At 35.8% G+C, this 17505-nt stretch overlaps 2 protein-coding genes and 1 pseudogene across 2 annotated transcripts; 2 read left to right on the forward strand and 1 right to left on the reverse strand.

Moving 5' to 3' along the window:
* Positions 1-258: 258 nt before the first annotated feature.
* On the reverse strand, positions 259-1863 carry tmem223 (transmembrane protein 223). Its single transcript, XM_051677366.1, has 2 exons — positions 1239-1863; positions 259-1147 (listed from the first exon to the last, which is right to left on the reverse strand). The coding sequence occupies exons 1-2, from the start codon at positions 1714-1716 to the stop codon at positions 849-851; spliced, it is 777 nt and encodes a 258-aa protein (XP_051533326.1). The 5' UTR covers positions 1717-1863; the 3' UTR covers positions 259-848.
* A 1825-nt stretch (positions 1864-3688) lies between these two features.
* ovol1b (ovo-like zinc finger 1b) lies at positions 3689-7241 on the forward strand. The gene is made up of 4 exons (XM_051677583.1): positions 3689-4319; positions 4543-4760; positions 6342-6585; positions 6673-7241. The coding sequence occupies exons 1-4, from the start codon at positions 4220-4222 to the stop codon at positions 6978-6980; spliced, it is 870 nt and encodes a 289-aa protein (XP_051533543.1). The 5' UTR covers positions 3689-4219; the 3' UTR covers positions 6981-7241.
* Positions 7242-9624: 2383 nt separating this feature from the next.
* The window catches only part of LOC127428848 (inactive C-alpha-formylglycine-generating enzyme 2-like), a 28739-nt pseudogene continuing 20858 nt past the window's right edge, over positions 9625-17505 (forward strand).

The raw sequence follows: 17505 nt of genomic DNA on the forward strand, positions 1-17505 counted from the left end.
TGTGTATTGTATAATGTACATTGTATGTTATTATTTGTATATTGTGTTGTGTGTAATTATGTGTATATTAGATTTTAAACTGTGTTGTGTAAATTTTATGTTTATTGTAGATTGGTATATGTCTCATCACTGTCATGACTGCTATGTTGCTCGGAACTGCACCCAAGAATTTCACACACTATTGCACTTGTGAATATGTTTGGGTGACAATAAAAGTGATTTGATTTGATATGGGATGGCATGAGGGTGAGTAAATGATCAGAGAATTTTCATTTTTGGGTCAAATATCCTTTTTTACTATAATTTCTTCTCCCTGCCCAACAGGTGGCGATATGAACAAAAGAATGTGAATCCGCAAAAACAAAATAACTCTTAAGAGGGAAGAGAACTTAAGATGGCTGTTTGAAAGTGGATATTTGTAGTAAAAAAAAAAAGAAAAGGAATTGTTTCATTTAATAATGTCAAATTTTGGTAAACTTTTTATTTTCTACCCTTTGTTTCTCTGAAAATTTTCACAGATCCCTAGCACCCTATTTTGGCCCCCTGGGGGTCCACAGACTACACTTTAAAAAAAAACCTGCTTTATGAGATGTGTCAGCATGAAGTCACCATTCACTTCAGTTATGTGGTTAATAAAAAATACAAAGTCATGACATAATTTTCATTATGGGTGAACTATTTCTTTAAGGTGTCCAGATAAAAATGTTACAATGAGTTCAGTTATACAATTTATTCAATTTTCTATCATTGTATTTGTTTTCTTCCATAGACAAAATTAAACAAAATTAATAGCAAAGGTTTGACACATCCATAGTTGACTGCAGTCACACATGGAGGTAAAGAACATATTATAGGGGTCTGTAGGCCCCAACAGTAATGTCAAATAGTTTAGGATTGTTCAGTGTCCCTTCTTTGTCCAAAAGAAAGTAGAACTTGTAACCTTTGACTTTCAGAGGGATGAAGGAAGGCGATTCCTGTCTATGTGCATGACAGGCCACTTGAGTCAATGGCACTGTTAGATGGTGAGCTCTGAGAGGTCCCAGAGGTGACTGAGTGGACACCGTGACCTTTCCACCTCCCTTATGCAGAATTACACGACTGACTGAACGACGGCTGAACAATGTTGCCACGCCAACAATTCCACCACCTGTGACAACAGAAAAATAACGATTTTAGAGAGCTGGCAAGAGTGAAACCTGAAACATGCAATACTGTCAGAATACAGTGTTGAGGCTTACCAATAATTAGGCACCCAAGAGTGAATCCATACCTCCAGGCATTAGATCCAAGGTTCATATCAAAACTGAAGAGTCCCCCTAACTCAGTCCTGACTTTTTGAGGCTCGCCACTATTTTTTCTTGTGTCTCGAAGACTTGAGAAAGCAAAGTGGGCCAAGTATGCCCAGAACAGAAATTGACCGCCACAAAATATGGCCAAGAGTCTGAAGAAGCGGGTCCGGTCGTGCTCGAAGAGTACCACGTCCTTAGCAACAGCAGTAGAGGTGAAGGTGTTTGCATTTCGGGCTGGAGTGTCGATTTTTGGATTGCCGAGCAAATGGCAACGTAATGGACTCAAGATGGTTGCGATTTCTTTTACTTTAACGAACTGCGTCGGTGTAGATATGAAAGTTCTCGAAGAATGAATACCTGTCATCGGATAAGCTGAAATAAAGCTTCGACAGGACTTCGCACCGAATAACAAGCACTGAACCCCCATGATTTAATAACCGCCAATTCGTCTACTTATCAATTTATTCGGTAAAAGTGTTGCCCATGAAATTGCAAAGAAGTACGATATTATTGAACATAGCCTACTAAAAGATTCGAACAGCGACAGGGCGACGCCATGCTTGTTCTAAATACTACGGGTGCGTCACTGGACCAAAAAGGTTGACTTTTTGCGGTTGTATCCTTTTCGTTCTTGAATGCTGTTTATGTAGTTAAACAATGAATGTTAAGGTAGATAAATAATGAAAAATTAAAGTTTTAGAAAGTAATATCTTTTATATAAAACAATATGGAATGGGCCTATTTTACAAACAAAACTATTGTTTCCTTTTACTTTCTTTTGGTTCATTATGCCATTTGTTTCATAATAATGAAATTACATTGTTTATTCTTTCATTTATTGTTAAGTTTAGCTGTGCAATGAGAAAGAGATTATAAAAACCTGGAAAAAGTTGGAACATAATGGATTGTTGTAAATAAAAGGGCAGTAGTAAGGGCAAAGTAACCAATAATATGCTGCTTTTAAGCCACATGACATCCAGGTATACTTGTTCGATTTTGTCTCCAAGACAAACCAAGTAAACCACAAAATTAAACATGGTTACTATATATAACTGTAGTGACACCATGGCTAATTGCATTAAAATATTACTACAGTAAAAACATGGTTAATTTTACCCGCATCAAACCATTCTCTCAACTCCCCAGTATGTCCAAAAAAACAAAACAAAACAAAAAAACAATGTTTTTTCATTAAAATAATAATCAACTTTTATATTCATTTTAATGTATTATTTTAAGTAGTATTAAAGGAAATATTGAGAGTAGGGACAGGATGGGAAAAAGTGGGACAAGGTGGGACTCGAACCCGGGATGTCCGTTTGATAAAATAAATGTCTTTAAACATTACACTATTACAGCAACACTTGGGGAGAGTAGTAACAATTTATTTATTTATTTAGAGCTATTTTATTTCAGAAAATCAAATGGGGAAAAATATTCCATGGTTAGAACATAATGCATACAATACAGGGTTACTGGTACAGTATTATGTCCAGCCTCCTTGTCTTACATACTAAAATGTTTAGCGCTCCATACAGTATCAAAAACTAAGAAATATGGTAAAAGCTACATATTTCTAATTTGTGGTCCTATGATCCATTCAAGGTGAGAAGTTACATTCAAACTGTTACACTTTACTCATAGTTCTAAATTACTGCCATGTTTATATGTCATTGTGTGTGTCTGTGTGTGTGTGTTTTTTTTTTATTTTTTATTTATGACAACTTACAATCAAGATGGCTAGCCTAATGAAAGTAGCTATAAGTACAGATGGAATATTTACTTCTGTCTTCTATTAAAGTGGACAGATGTGTAACTCTCTTAAATGACATAATTTTGGGGGGAAAAAAAATTATAATAAAAAAAAAAAAAAAAAAATAGCCTACTTGTTTAGAAGTAAAAAAAACTTATTTTTTTCAATTGTGATTCATGCAACAACTGATGTAGCATCACGAAAGTGCATCAACACATTCTGTGTATAAAACACACAGTAAGTAATGGTAGCCTATTCTTTTTTGCAAGTAGGCCTATTTTGAAATAGATGTGGGAGATAACAAGTGTGTGTGTTTTAATTGTGTGTGCGTGGGGAGGGGAGGAGATCTCTTTGTCACGGTTCTTATCTGCTTTTTGAGACAATGACATGCTCCAAACTTAGCCTATTTGCATAGAAAGGTTTGATAACCTACGCTGGGTACAAGGTAAAAAAAAAAGTATAGCCTAATTATACAGCAAACCGGAAAAGTCTGTAACTTAATCGACTTGTTAATATGAAAACTCTAGGACTATACTGTGTCTGGGGTAATTATGCTACGGGACACGCCTGCCCCCCTGCTGATAGCCTACTGTCACCCCTAACAAACACACCCACATTCAACAGACGACACACCTACAGTAAACACAAAGCAACAGACACACCCTGACTTTATAGATATTTAAGATCATGCTTTAATTTGACTTAGGTTATTAATTGAACTAATGACATAGTGTACAAATACAGGCAAAATAACACATACATATTTAAACATAAGTAACACGATCACCTTCTCATTAAAAATTTTACATTAACGTTAGAGATCGATTTTTACTGGTACCTGCCTTGCACCGTCATGTTACTGCGCATGCGTCAACTCACCTGGCGGTTTCCTTGTTATTCGTGAGCAGCCTACAGGTACACAGTTTGAATTTAAACTTTTTCATGACTGTAGCAAGCCGATCTCTCACACAGCAGGATAAATACGCTGGCTGATTTTTACAATCAATGAGCTGTGTTAATAGTGGAATCGACAACTGGATTCGGGAACCTGAAAAAGGAGACGGGTAAATGGCGGATAAACGTAAATAAATGTAGCATAATAGTCTCTAGTTTGTTAGTATCGAAAGACATATTTAAAACAGATTCCCTAGGAAACCATTGTCTAGATTTTTCGAAAATGCCTCGAGCTTTCCTGGTAAAAAAGATGAGCACCGCGAACGGAAAAAGAAACTGGAGTCAGTTCCCGGATTCCGCGCGTGGGGACATCGACATACCTGGTGAGTGACATTCATGTTGCGTGACTTGCGTCACTGGGGATTGCACTTTGAAATTAATACTTGATGTATAAAAGGTAACATTAAGTAAAAAAAAAAAAAAAAAAAGAGTAAGAGTTCTGACTTAAGTTACTGGCAATTCATATTATCTGTTTGTTTGTTTGTTTGTTTGTTTGTTTTGAAAAATTAGAAAAACGCCTAACTCGCCCTTATTGTTGTTCCCTAGTGTCCCCTTTTCCACCATATGTGTATGAGGTGTCTGAGGGCAGCCTTGCAGAGTACTCCTGCTTCACAACTCCACAAAAAAACAACAAATGTATAGATGTTCAGTCACACATCTTGTCTGCGCAGCTGCCATCCTCTACTGCACAAGGTCAACACGATCAAAGTTCAGAGTGCCACATAAGGACTCAGAGAGTGCCTTACATTCGCTCAAAGATAAAGGTGAGCTGGCAGCTGCTTTGGAACATGGAGTGTTTTAAACAAGGGGTTTACAAAGTGGGGTCCGAAAGGGTGTGCTAGACAGCTAGAGGGTCCTTAGAATTTGTAACCCTCCTATTGCGTTCAGAATCTGCATTTACCTTTTGCATTTGCTTATATATTTTTCATAACCCGATAGTTTTCATCTTAAACTATATTGTAAGCATTAATTAACTGTTCATACATGTAAAAAGATTAATATTTTGGCATGTTAACTGACAAATATAAAAGTGATTAATTAATATGCTTTTTTTTATAGAAATAATAAAATGTAGAAATTCTTTGACATTTCAATATATACATTAATTACAGCAAAACCAGTGTGATACATGTGAAGACATATTTTTATCAACATTTCTGTGAAAGTTTGTCTAAATATAACATAATATACAATTTATATTAACATCTAATGTGAGAGTTAATTTGAATGTATTTCCTATTACTCATAACTGCTCAATACAACTTTGTGGTCAAAAGTTATGAAACCAACATATTCTTTTACAACTAGACATCATCAAAACAACTGTACAACTAAAGTATACAACATTAATACTTCTTTACTATGTTTTTGAGCAAAATCTATTATTTTTACTTGCATGAACTGCCAAATGTTAATGAGTGAGTGTACTGCAAGCTGGTTCGACATCAGATGGCTGCAGAGTGAAATGTGGACATTTTCCTCTTTCAAATCCTTTTGAAGCAAAAAATCTGGAAAAAATTGTGTATTTTGATAGTCTTGACAAAGTTTGGTTCCCGTATTAAAAACAATGTGGTATATAAAAATTATTATATACCTCTCCCAGGTCAAAAATGATCCGAACGCAATAGTAAAAAGTGCAAAAAAGTGCAAAAAAATTAAAATGTAAAAAAAGTTCACAGAATTGGATATTACACTTTCAGTGAAAAAAGGTACTGTTTAAGGTACAAGGCTGTCAGTGGGGTGGTACCCTTGTTTTGGGTACACATTTGTACCCAAAACCAAAAAGTCTTTTTTTTTTTTTTTTTTTCCAGAGGAATATAACATATAATTGTACCCTTAAAGGTAAACAATTGTTCCTTAGCATACAGTTATGTACCCAAAAACAAGTTATACATTTTAACTAAAGGTATAGAAGAAGTGCCCATGAGGGTACCACACTGGTACGGCCCTTAGACCTTAAATAGTACCTTTTTTCTGAGCGTGTATAGTATTTGTTACATTCTGCTTTCTAAAGAAAAATAATGAGATTAATTGCAATTATTTGGTCATTTTATTCTATTGATAGCCATAATTTTGTACAGTTGATCTCTCCTTCCTGCGACATTTAAACTTTTAAGAGTAGTTTGTACTTGTGTTGTATCTTTCAAGTGAGTTTCTCATCTAAAACTTCTTTGGAACAATATTTATTTTGAAAAGCACTATATAATTAATTTAAATTGAATTGAAAAGGATCATATTTTGGGGTCCTTGGTTTAAAAAAGTTTGAAAACCGCTATTTTATTTTGGTGTAAAATATTTTTTTGTTTTCCACTTAACATCTCTTCTCATTATTCTCCCATTTTCAGATAACTACAGGAAGTATGCCATCTCTTCTACCAGATGTCTCAGAAAATTCAGGCAAATTAGCTGATGTTCCAACTTCTGCATCAGTATTCTCCTGCCCAGTATGCCAGAAGACCTTAAGTACAGCACGTATGCTGAAACGCCATATGAAGTGCCACAGTGAAACAAAGAGATACTCTTGTGATCACTGTGGAAAAGGATTTAATGATACTTTTGACTTGAAGAGGCATGTGCGTACTCATACTGGTATGTTAAAAATATTACTACACATAGTATGTTTAGTCCAAGTTTATATATTGTCCTCTCTCACTTTAATTTTACCTTCCAATACAGGTGTGAGACCCTATAAATGCACTATGTGTGCTAAGGCCTTCAGCCAGCGCTGCTCTTTAGAATCTCACTTAAAAAAGATCCATGATGTTACTCAACAGTATGCCTACAAAGAGCGTAGAGACAAAATGTATGTGTGTGAGGAGTGTGGCTTTACAGCACAGACACAGGACAGTCTGCGTAATCATCTTCAAACTGAACATCCACAGAGCATATTAATAATGACCAGGAGCAACCATGAACTGCCATATAGCAAGGAGGGCAACACATCACCACCCTCCAAAAATATGAATGATAGTGCTGAGAATTGAAAAGTTAGAGAGACTGGTATCTAAGTTTTTGATTAACGATAATGAATAATTTTGTTCGATTTTACATGCACTTTTGTACATAGGAATTCTGGGAAGATAAATGCAAATGCCAGAATGAAGACAATGAGTTTGATGTATTGTATTCATTGACTACACAGAAAAATATCAGAAGGGTACAACAGGGCTAAAGGCAAACCTTAAAGGGATAGTTCACACAAAAATGAACATTCTCAGATAATTTACTCACCCTCGTGCCATCTGAGATGTGCATGACTTACTTTCTTCTGCAAAACACTTTTGAAGATTTGTAGAAAAAGATCCATGCTCAGCAGGTCCTTAGAATGGGAGACGATGGTGATTAGATATTTGTAGGTCCAAAAAGCAAGATGGTCAGCATAAATGAAATCCATCCTTTCTCCAGCGGTGACATAAATGTCTTCTAAAGCGAAACGATCACTTTGTGTGCGAAAAAGAACGATATTTAAGCCCTTTTTAACAATAAAAGATTGCTAAATTATTGTTAAAAAGAGCTTAAATATCGTTCTTTTTCGCACACAAAGTGATCGTTTCGCTTTAGAAGACATTTATGTCACCGCTGGAGAAAGGATGGATTTCATTTATGCTGACTATCTGTGCTTTTTGGACCTACAAATATCTAATCACCATTGTCTCCCATTCTAAGGACCTGCTGAGCATGGATCTTTTTCTACAAATCTTCAAAAGTGTTTTGCAGAAGAAAGAAATTCATACACATTGCAGAAGGCATGAGGGTGCGTAAATTATTTGAGAATTTTCATTTTTGGGTGAACTATCCCTTTAAGGAAAATTAGCTTTTTTTCTGGTCACAAAAGGTATAAAGATCTAAAAAATGTATTTCTTTTTATTGAATATTGATGGAGCAACATAATTTGTGTGAAAAGAAATAATAATAGAAGGTTGTTTTGATTAAAATTCAATTAAAAAAATATATGATATGTGTAGATATAGGGGCAATAGTTGTAGTGCAAAATTTATCAACTAATGCAAATAATTTTGAGACAGGAAGATGATTTTTTTGAGTAACATATTAAGATAATACTTATTCAAAATAACTACTTCAGAAAAGGCTGCATTTCTTGTTCATTTCAATCACATTTGTCATTACATAACATCTCAAGTATTCTATAAACAAATGAATCACCACTGTGATTGGATCAGTCAATGTGAGCTCACTGAACATTATTTTTAATAACAAACCTATTCGCCCCACATAAGAAAAACTATATGTTGTATAGGGGCATTTAGCCCCTGCAGCAGGGTGACTTTTTACCCCAAATGCTATCCTTTCACTTATTGGACAGTTATTTAAAAACTTTTAATTGAATCACCTTAAACAAACTGAAAATGACAAATAAGTATTGTCTTAAAATAAATGTGATAATTTCAGGTATTCTCATTAGCTACGTAAATGTGCAACATTTTAAAAATGATTAAATATGAGATAAAATTACCTCAAAATCAATCTTTAGACATAACATGTAATGATCTTAATTTTGTAGTGTTCTGTATGGTGACAAACAGATGTTTAGGAAAGTACTGTGGTAGCTTTTATTGCTATTTAGTGTTTGTTTTTTTGGGAGAAAATAAAATGTGCCTTTTCCCCTGGGGGGCCTTTAGGCCCATTTTACCCTAACAAATAAATGTGTATGTTTTTACAGATTTATCCGTTTACAGATCATTGCTTGATTTTATATGAGGAACACACTCGCATACTCGATTAAATAATAAATAGCCTATTTCTAAAGTTCCAAGCTGTTCTTTGGTATTTTTGATACTATGATTGTATACTGTACATTAAATAGAAAATTTGTCAAAATATTGTTTGTGTGGTTCAATAAGATGACTCCTGTGTTCTCTTTGCTCACTGGAAATCGTGGTTGGCCTATTTATATGCAGTTTCAAACGTGTAGAAAACAATTTTTGACCATTAAATCCTACATAGAAACTGTACTTCACTGCTGACCAAGAAAGTCCAGAACTGAATTGAAAAACGCCTTTGCCATGTGTATTCTCTCTGCCAGCGGGTATGAACTGCCCAATTATTAGTATTAGCAGGCGCGTTTAAGGATGACGTCAGAGTGAAGTCCGCAAGGAAACCGTTCAGGTGAAAAGAGGTTGAAGTGGAAAATACTAGATGCTCGGGAAGGAGAGACCGAGGATTCGGCCATTTCCACACCTCGAATTGTTCATAATTAAAATGAGAATACTGGTAAAAGGAGATTAATCTCAGCGCCGCTGATTACGACACAGGGGGAACGCCAGTCTTCGAGCAAGACGGCTGGTCAGAGCGATGCACGCGCGCTTATACAGCCATTGCTCTGTCTCAAGCTCGCGGTGGGTTTGACAAACAACAAGCTGAAGGGAAATCAAGCGCAACAGTTACCCGGTATTCTTGGTCCTGGGCTGGACTAGAATCCAAAAACATCGCAAATTCGGATTAGGTGATGTGATAACATCTGTAAGACACGAAAAGTAAAGGACATATCTGGGGGGATGCTTGTGTACCGTGAATTTGGCCACCGTAGAAACGTCGTTGCACTCGCAGCTGATGGGGTGAAGTAGGTTACGGAGAGGTCCTGACGGTGGACCCCAGCGCTATTTTTCGTACTGGACATACATGTTAGTAAAAAATGCAAGGGGTGACGGTGACAGGAGAAGCACCCACATTGAATGGGGCTGGAAGGGAGGAGGTAAGTCGTAAAAATGTTGGTAAATAGTCTAAAATCGAGTTTCCCCCCTTTGTTTGCATTACATTTGTCTTGTGAATGTGTAAAAGATAGTGGTTTGCAAGGAGACAAGTCACATTAACAATTAATATTATGAGATATGTCAGCCAATTCAAGCACAGGTGTGTGAAATGGTACACTGAACACTACAGTAGGTGTTATTTATATTTGTTTATTTGAAGATGCCACCTTGTTTAACTTAAAGGTACAGTTCAACCAAAAATGCAAATTCTCTCATCATTTACTCACCCTCATGCCATCACAGATGTGTATGACTTTATTCCTTCTGCAGAACACAAACTACGATTTTTAGAAGAATAGCTCTGTAGGTCCATACAATGCAAGTGAATGGTGGCCAGACCTTTTAAGCAGCATAAAAGTAATCTATAAAACTCCTGTGGTTAAATCCATGTCTTCTGAAATGATGTGATAGGTGTGGGTAAGAAACAGATCAGTATTTAAGTCCACATTCTTCTTTTGTTTTTGGAGATTTGCATTCATTGTGCAGATCGCCACCTACTGGGCAGGGTGGAGAATTAATAGTAAAGCACTTAAATATTAATCTGTTTCTTATCCACACTTATATAACTTCTGAAGACATAGATTTAACCTCTGGAGTCTTATGGATTACTTTTATGCTGCTTTTATGTGCTTTTTTGAGCTTCGTTTGTGCTCAGCAGAAGAAAGAAAGTGATACACATCTGGGATGGCATGAGGGTGAGTAAATGATGAAAGAATTGTCATTTTTGGGTGAACTATCCCTTTAAGTTTGATAAAACATGGACTTATACATTAGTGTTCACTTTCGTTCATTTCGTTATAGATGGGAATAGCCATTCTACGAAGGGAAGGGGCCCTGTGACATGGCCATATGCTGTGTCGTCATGGGAACCATGAATAAATGAGAGCTATTGAAAAAGGATGCACCCCCATAACCATGTCTCTGCATTTTGCCACATCTGTATGACCCCTCACAGAATGAGATCATAGATCTGTTATAGGAAGTATTGGCTCAAGAGGTTAATTCTCTTTGTCACCTTTCAGAAGTGTGAGCTGAAGTCCTTATACTGATAGAACATGGTCCTTTGTCCCCAGACTGACCATAGATATGTTATTAATTACATTTTCTGCTAAGAATAATTACCCTGACCTGACCTTGCTCATTTTAACTAGGAGCTTTTCAACACATCAAAGTAGGCCTGTTGGAAAAACTGTATGGCAGTTTAATTGACCCTTCACCTTAAAAGCGTTTCTGACCAATCATGTCTTAGCAACGGTTGCCTGGCCACCATTACTCTGACATGTTTGCTATTTTCCAATGAGAGCCTATGGGAGTAATGTGTGTTTGAGTAGTTTTAAGCTGGATTTTATTAAAATGATCCAAAAAATATAAAATACGATGTTGTCGGGTCACTTGTAATAGTGACTGGAGGTACCCAGAGAGGATACATGCAGTGTTTTTCTTTCTTTAAAAAAAACCCCTAAAAAACCAACCTTTAAATAAATGTCAAGAAGAGCATACTATTGATTAAACTGTGTCATCCCTCATTCCCAAATGAGCATGAATAACATTAGCGAGGACACCTACATTTCCGCCAAGGTAAATTGAAGCTAATAACTGAACGTTAATTTATGTATTGTTTCAGGTATTAGTAAAGGCAAAACAGTTCACAGCATCAAAATGAGCATTGTGAGATGTTATAAGCAGTTCTGTTCACTTATATTAATGTTATCTGGTGTGTAATCGCTATCAAATGACGCTTTTCTGTGATAATTGTTTTTCTTTATTCTGATTCACAGTCTCCACCGTTTTCAATCAAATTACTGTGTAATTTAATGATTTCTGTTACAAAAAATGCCAGATAAATATGTATTACAATGTCACTTTTCATTCCAGCCTACGTAAAAATATTATCCATTATCCAAAATATTTAGCAAAAAACTGCGCCATTCATAGCAATCTCCCATTCATTCTTATGGGGAGTTCTGCAGAGCTTGTCAGAGCGAGCGACTGTAACCAAGAGGGGCGGAGCTTAGCAAAGGGTCAGTTAAGCAGGTGAGAGCATTGCCCCCCCCACTCCCCTCAGAAACTTAGGACACCCCCTTGCCACCCTAGGTCCGATAAAGTAGGTATAACTGCAGGCCGTAGATCTCCAAATAGGGGCGGAATCTCCAAAAGAGGGCGGGGTTACTCCAAAAGGGGGTTGTGCCAACTCCAAAAGAGGGTATCACTTCCCTCACATTATGTCCTATTGAGATTATTTAACTGCAAAATTTTTGATTTAATGAGATAAATATATAATTTGCATGTTTGGCGCGCTTCAAATGTGAGCACTTGTGAATGTGTGGAGACAGTGTGGTGCCGACGCCGGCTGCACCACATGTACCTTTTAAAGCTCCTCCTCGTCTCATGCACGGAAAACACGTCATGAGCATCACACACTCCATTTTTAGCAGATGACAGTGAACAGAGCGCAAATTCAAGGCAAAAACAGAGTACATACTTATTTAATTAAATAGCAGCCTTTGCGGTCACGTAGTGACTGTTTTTTCCGGACTGAAAAGCTGCCGTCATAACACAGAAACAGTTCAAAATAAAAGCTCAGTCAAAATAAAAGCTCAATTTAATTGAAAAAGTATGTCAGAAATAGATCACTACTGTATAGTTATGTAATATTCACTGTTATACTACTACTACTAATAATAAATCAATAGTTACTGTGTTATATTTAAGCAATATCTCACATCTGTGATGCTCTGTTATGCAGCATTTTATTTGACAAAAATAATTCCAATGTTGTATTTAGGATTGTGCTGTGAGGTTTTGTATAAAAGCTCTTCATTTGATAAAAATAATACAATATTAGTTCAAAAATGTATTGTTATATTTTTATTTGATTAAAGTTTTAATTAATTCATTTATTTAAACACCATTTTGATGATACAATTTAAATAAATTCTTGATATCGATTTCAGAAAAAAATAAACCAATAAAACCTATATCGGACTGTATCGGCGAGCACCAAAAATGAAGTATTGGTACTCGTTGTCAAAAAATGGTATCGGGACACCCCTAATCAGTTGCCAGTAAAAGTTAGTTCAGTTGCCTTAAAGATTTGCATAACAGACAAATAATTAATTTGTAATGGCATGCATTTTTCACTCGCTAATTTTCTCACACATTCTGGCTCAGTCTGCTTTCTCAATTTGACTTTTCCCACTTGGCTCACAATATTTATCCAAGATAACAGGAGGTCAGGTTTCAGTGGGGCATTCATTATTTTCTGGGCACTTGAAGTTAATCCACAGTGTAGTTCATTAAAAACACAATTAACACATAGGCCTACTCTTCAGGCAGACTCTGGTTTTCATTGCATTATTTCTCTATATTCTATGTACAAATATGAGCCTCTCACTCTTTCTCTCACTCACACCCACAGTTGCTGAGTTTACCCCCATATTGTGTTACAGACCGATCAATGGAATAAGAGACAGAGTGGGGGATGGGACATTTTTGTAAATGTTATTGAGATTTCATAATGTTTTCGTTACATTGTCACTTACAGACGTATCGATAATTTTAACTGCCACTATTTAGTGACAACTCTCACTTTACAGTTTGTGTTGGTATGCTTGATGTGTTCGCACATGAGTCTGGATTCTTTATTTTATGTTGTTTTGTGGGTGGGCAGACACATCACTTTGAGAAGCTCTCTTGGTCAGATAGAAAATGATATGTATGCTGACAAGGCAATCAAGACTTTAAGAGGGCACTCAGGCCATCCTGTTTTAATTTATGACTAAACCTGTCTCCTCCGCTCTTTAACAGTCTTACTTTATCCTCACGTCATTTAACTAGCCCCTCTTATATACTCTCTATCCACTGGCTAGTAAGCTCTGTATCCCAAAGAATGACGTTTTGCACTCAATATCATTTGTGGAGACTGAATATTTTATGAGCCCAATGTCCTTTATTCCAAAATGCTTAACATACAATTAGACATGGAAGTGAAGTTTCTACATTCACAGCTTACAAGTTAATGATGACAAATAGTGGCTTTTGTTTTTGGTCTCTGATACATTGACCCAAGAGAGCAAATAATCATTTGGCTCATACACATGTGCAGGAAAACACATGCACACACACTGTTGGGCTTGAATTTTTTTTTATCCTGCCCACCCACAATATTGCCACTCATATGAAAAGCATTCAAATGCACATGATCAATTGACTCCAGACATTCTTAGGGCATCTCAATAATTTAACTTATAAGAGTGGCTCTGAAATAGCAGGCTGGCTTTATCCACTATTTATTCATTGCTGCCATTTTGTTCTGTGCAAAGTTTCCTTAAGTCCTAATTCTGGATCATGTAATTTCTTCTCGCTGAACATAATTCTCGTCTTTTAGAACACATTATCTTGTGGTACCAACAGGATTCAATACTTGATATGAAATGCATAAATACATTTGTCATAATTCTGCATATTTTGGTAACATTTGGAAGAGTAATGACACTTTGCAATCCAAAATTGACAAAGTAAATCTAAAATGTTTCTGAATGGGCTTGTCAATGTTACTTTCGAAATATATGCTAGAAGAATTGGAAAATGCTCTTATTATCATATTTCTTGTATCCACCTAGGTACATGGATGCAACATAATTCAAGTGCAATCGTTTTCTGTTACCAATGCCATGATTCATTTAAGCAATGAGTTAAAGAGTCCAATAACAAGGCAGTTACTGAGTTTAACGCTGCATTCCATTTAAGTCAGATGTGGGATATTTCTACTTGATATCTCTGATCTCCGACAATAAATGCATACCATTGCCGAAATTTGGAAGATGATATTTAAGGAAACAAAACTGCAATGCTTCCATTAGCTTAGCAGTGGTTAGACTGTCATCTCCTAGCAACCCAATTGATAAACAAAGCTGCAGTGCTAGCATTTGTGCTACAGGTGTTCGATTGTCAAAAGAGAGTATAATTTACCATGTTTATACACCTGTTTATGCAGGCATTTGCTAAACAAGCTTTAATATCATGTAATGTGGGAACTTGAACTCATTTAGTGATATTACTTAATAAAAGTTTATCAATCTTTTTGTATATTTCCCTGGGTGCCAGGAAATGTTTGTGTTGTCACGCACTTGCATCTTGGTGAAATCGGAGTTGAAAATTTCCGCACAAGCTTCCAAGTTGGAATTCCGACTTCAAGTGCCGTTCCATTGCACTTTTCCAAGTAGAATGTTGTAAATCTGACTTTCCGAGTTGAATGGAACGCAGCATAAAAGTATTATTCAGCTGGTCATGTGATCATAACATGGCAGCCCCCATGTGCGGACCCTCTCCATGTAGAATAAAACAGCTTTTATAAGGTTACTGATATGACTGGAGTCTTCATCTCATGTGAGTGCTCATGATTTTATATATATACATTGCAAAGTTACAATTCATGTCTTTAGGAGTTACATTTTTTAATGAGGAAAAAATTACTGAGTGCACCTATAAAGATGAAGTATGTAATTTCTGCGCCACCGAACGGAATTGTAAAAAATAAGCATTGTTTTCAAACAGCCTTCCGAATACTTCTGCTGTCGGTCAAACAAACAGATAGTCCAGCCACAAACTCGCACCATTGGTTGAACTAATGTTGTTGTGTCGGGCTGAAGAGTCGCTTAAAACAAACAGAGGAGTGTTTATAGTGCCACAGAGAGTTTTTGTAGTTTAGAGAAAATGAACCTACAATTGGCTTACTTATAGTTGTCTCTGCATATTAAGCTAGGATAAGAGAAAGTATTTAAACTAGAAAAAGTTACACACTTCAGCTTTTATGTTCTTGGTTCAATACAAGTTAAGCTCAATCGACAGCCTTTGTGGCATAATGTTGATTACCAAAAAAAAAAAACAAAAAAAAATGTTTGACTCTTCCCTTGTTTATTAAAAAACGGCAGTTACAGTAAGGCACTTGCAATGGAAGTGAATGGAGCTTGTCCGTAAATGCTAAAATACACATAGGTTCCAAAGTAGAGCGTCAAGAGGTAAACATTATACATGTTTACATAATTTTAGTTTGATAAAATTGCTTACTATATCTGTGTAAAGTTCTAATATCGGGATAACAGGGTTTTGTTGTCATGATAACGAAGTTGTAATTTTGGATATAACGTTACACAGATACAGTGGCGTGTCCAGACTTTTTTGAATGGGGTGGCCCTTGTGGGACATAGATCCATTCAAAGGTGGCATCACTGGCATGAAGCGTAACTCAACATCCCTGATAATAATAATAATGTTTTTGTTAACAATTGTATTAATAATAATAATAATTAGATATGTACATTTTCAGGAATTTTAATATTTGAATGTTATTTAGTTAAATAATAGATTAATTTTTTATTAAATGTTAATACTGAAAAACACAGAAGACTCCAGATAGCATATATTTAATTTTTTTTTTTTTTTTTTTGTATTCTGTATAATTTTTTATGTAAGTAGTGTCTCTTAAAACTGCATAAATGTTAGACACTGCTAATATGGTTACTGTCTCTTTAAGAACAGCGCATAACTTATCTTTGACTTACGGTAGTTCTGTGCAGTTTTGTGGAGTTTTGGAGAGATTAAGTAACCCTGGCGTGATGTAATATTTTCAAGCAGGCTATTGTTTTATTTTGAAACATTTAAAACAATATTTAATATATTTCTTAATCTTATCATTGGCCTACACATTATGAATGTGCATAGATTTCAGTTTTGTGTACTCAGTATAGCCATATATTGGGACTGCCAATGGTAATAATAATATATATATATATTTTTACTTAATTTACTTAATTTTGATATTAAAACTGTTTTCCTGATCTCCAAATACATTTTATTTAGATAATTTTCTTAAAAGACATACTAGGCTAGATGAATTAAGACAATGCATTACATTACAAAAAGGAAATAAATCTAGGCTATATGAAGACACAAATTTCTGCAAATTCAAAACTTATATCTTATCATATCTTAATCCTTAATTCTTGGCCAGAATAAGATGATGCAGAAGATTACAGCATTACAGTTTTTGTCTAATTGGGATATAATAGAGTACTAGCCTGTTCACTTCAAGCACTGGTGAAAGGACAGTTGATCATAATGCTTGTTGTCATGTTGTTAGGTGTTTGCAGTGAATGGAACTGTTGTTTATAGTGAAATGGTCCCTTACCTGATTTCGTCAAGCCCACTTTACGGGTGCGCTTCAGTGTTGCGGTCTCGCGGATGTGACATGCAGGGCCATATTTCAAGCATAATTCATTTTGGTTGGCTGTATGCAGTGTTTCGATTAACTGTCATTATCTGACACTGCTTCCTGCTCCGATTTTAACTAATGAGGTTCTACCTGGTTTCATTGAAGGCCCGCCTCCGGCTTGGGAAATTACCAATTATAGTTTAGAATTTGGGGTGGCACCTGGGGTGGCCAATCAAATTCTAGGGGTGTCCCATGCCCCCCATCTGGACATGCCCCTGCACAGATAAGAATAGTAACCGATTTTATCATGCTAACATGTATAATGCTCTCATCTTGTGGCTATACATTTGAAACTGTGTGTAATGTAGTGTTTATGTACTGGCCCCAATCACTTCCATTGTAAGTGCCTTAATATAACCATGATTTTTTTTGTATTTATATATATATATATATATATATATATATATATATAAAGATGGACATATGCCCTAAATGCTATTAATTGAACTTAACGTGCATAGATCA

This window comes from Myxocyprinus asiaticus, chromosome 38 (assembly GCF_019703515.2).
Source record: "Myxocyprinus asiaticus isolate MX2 ecotype Aquarium Trade chromosome 38, UBuf_Myxa_2, whole genome shotgun sequence".
NCBI classification, from domain to species: domain Eukaryota; kingdom Metazoa; phylum Chordata; class Actinopteri; order Cypriniformes; family Catostomidae; genus Myxocyprinus; species Myxocyprinus asiaticus.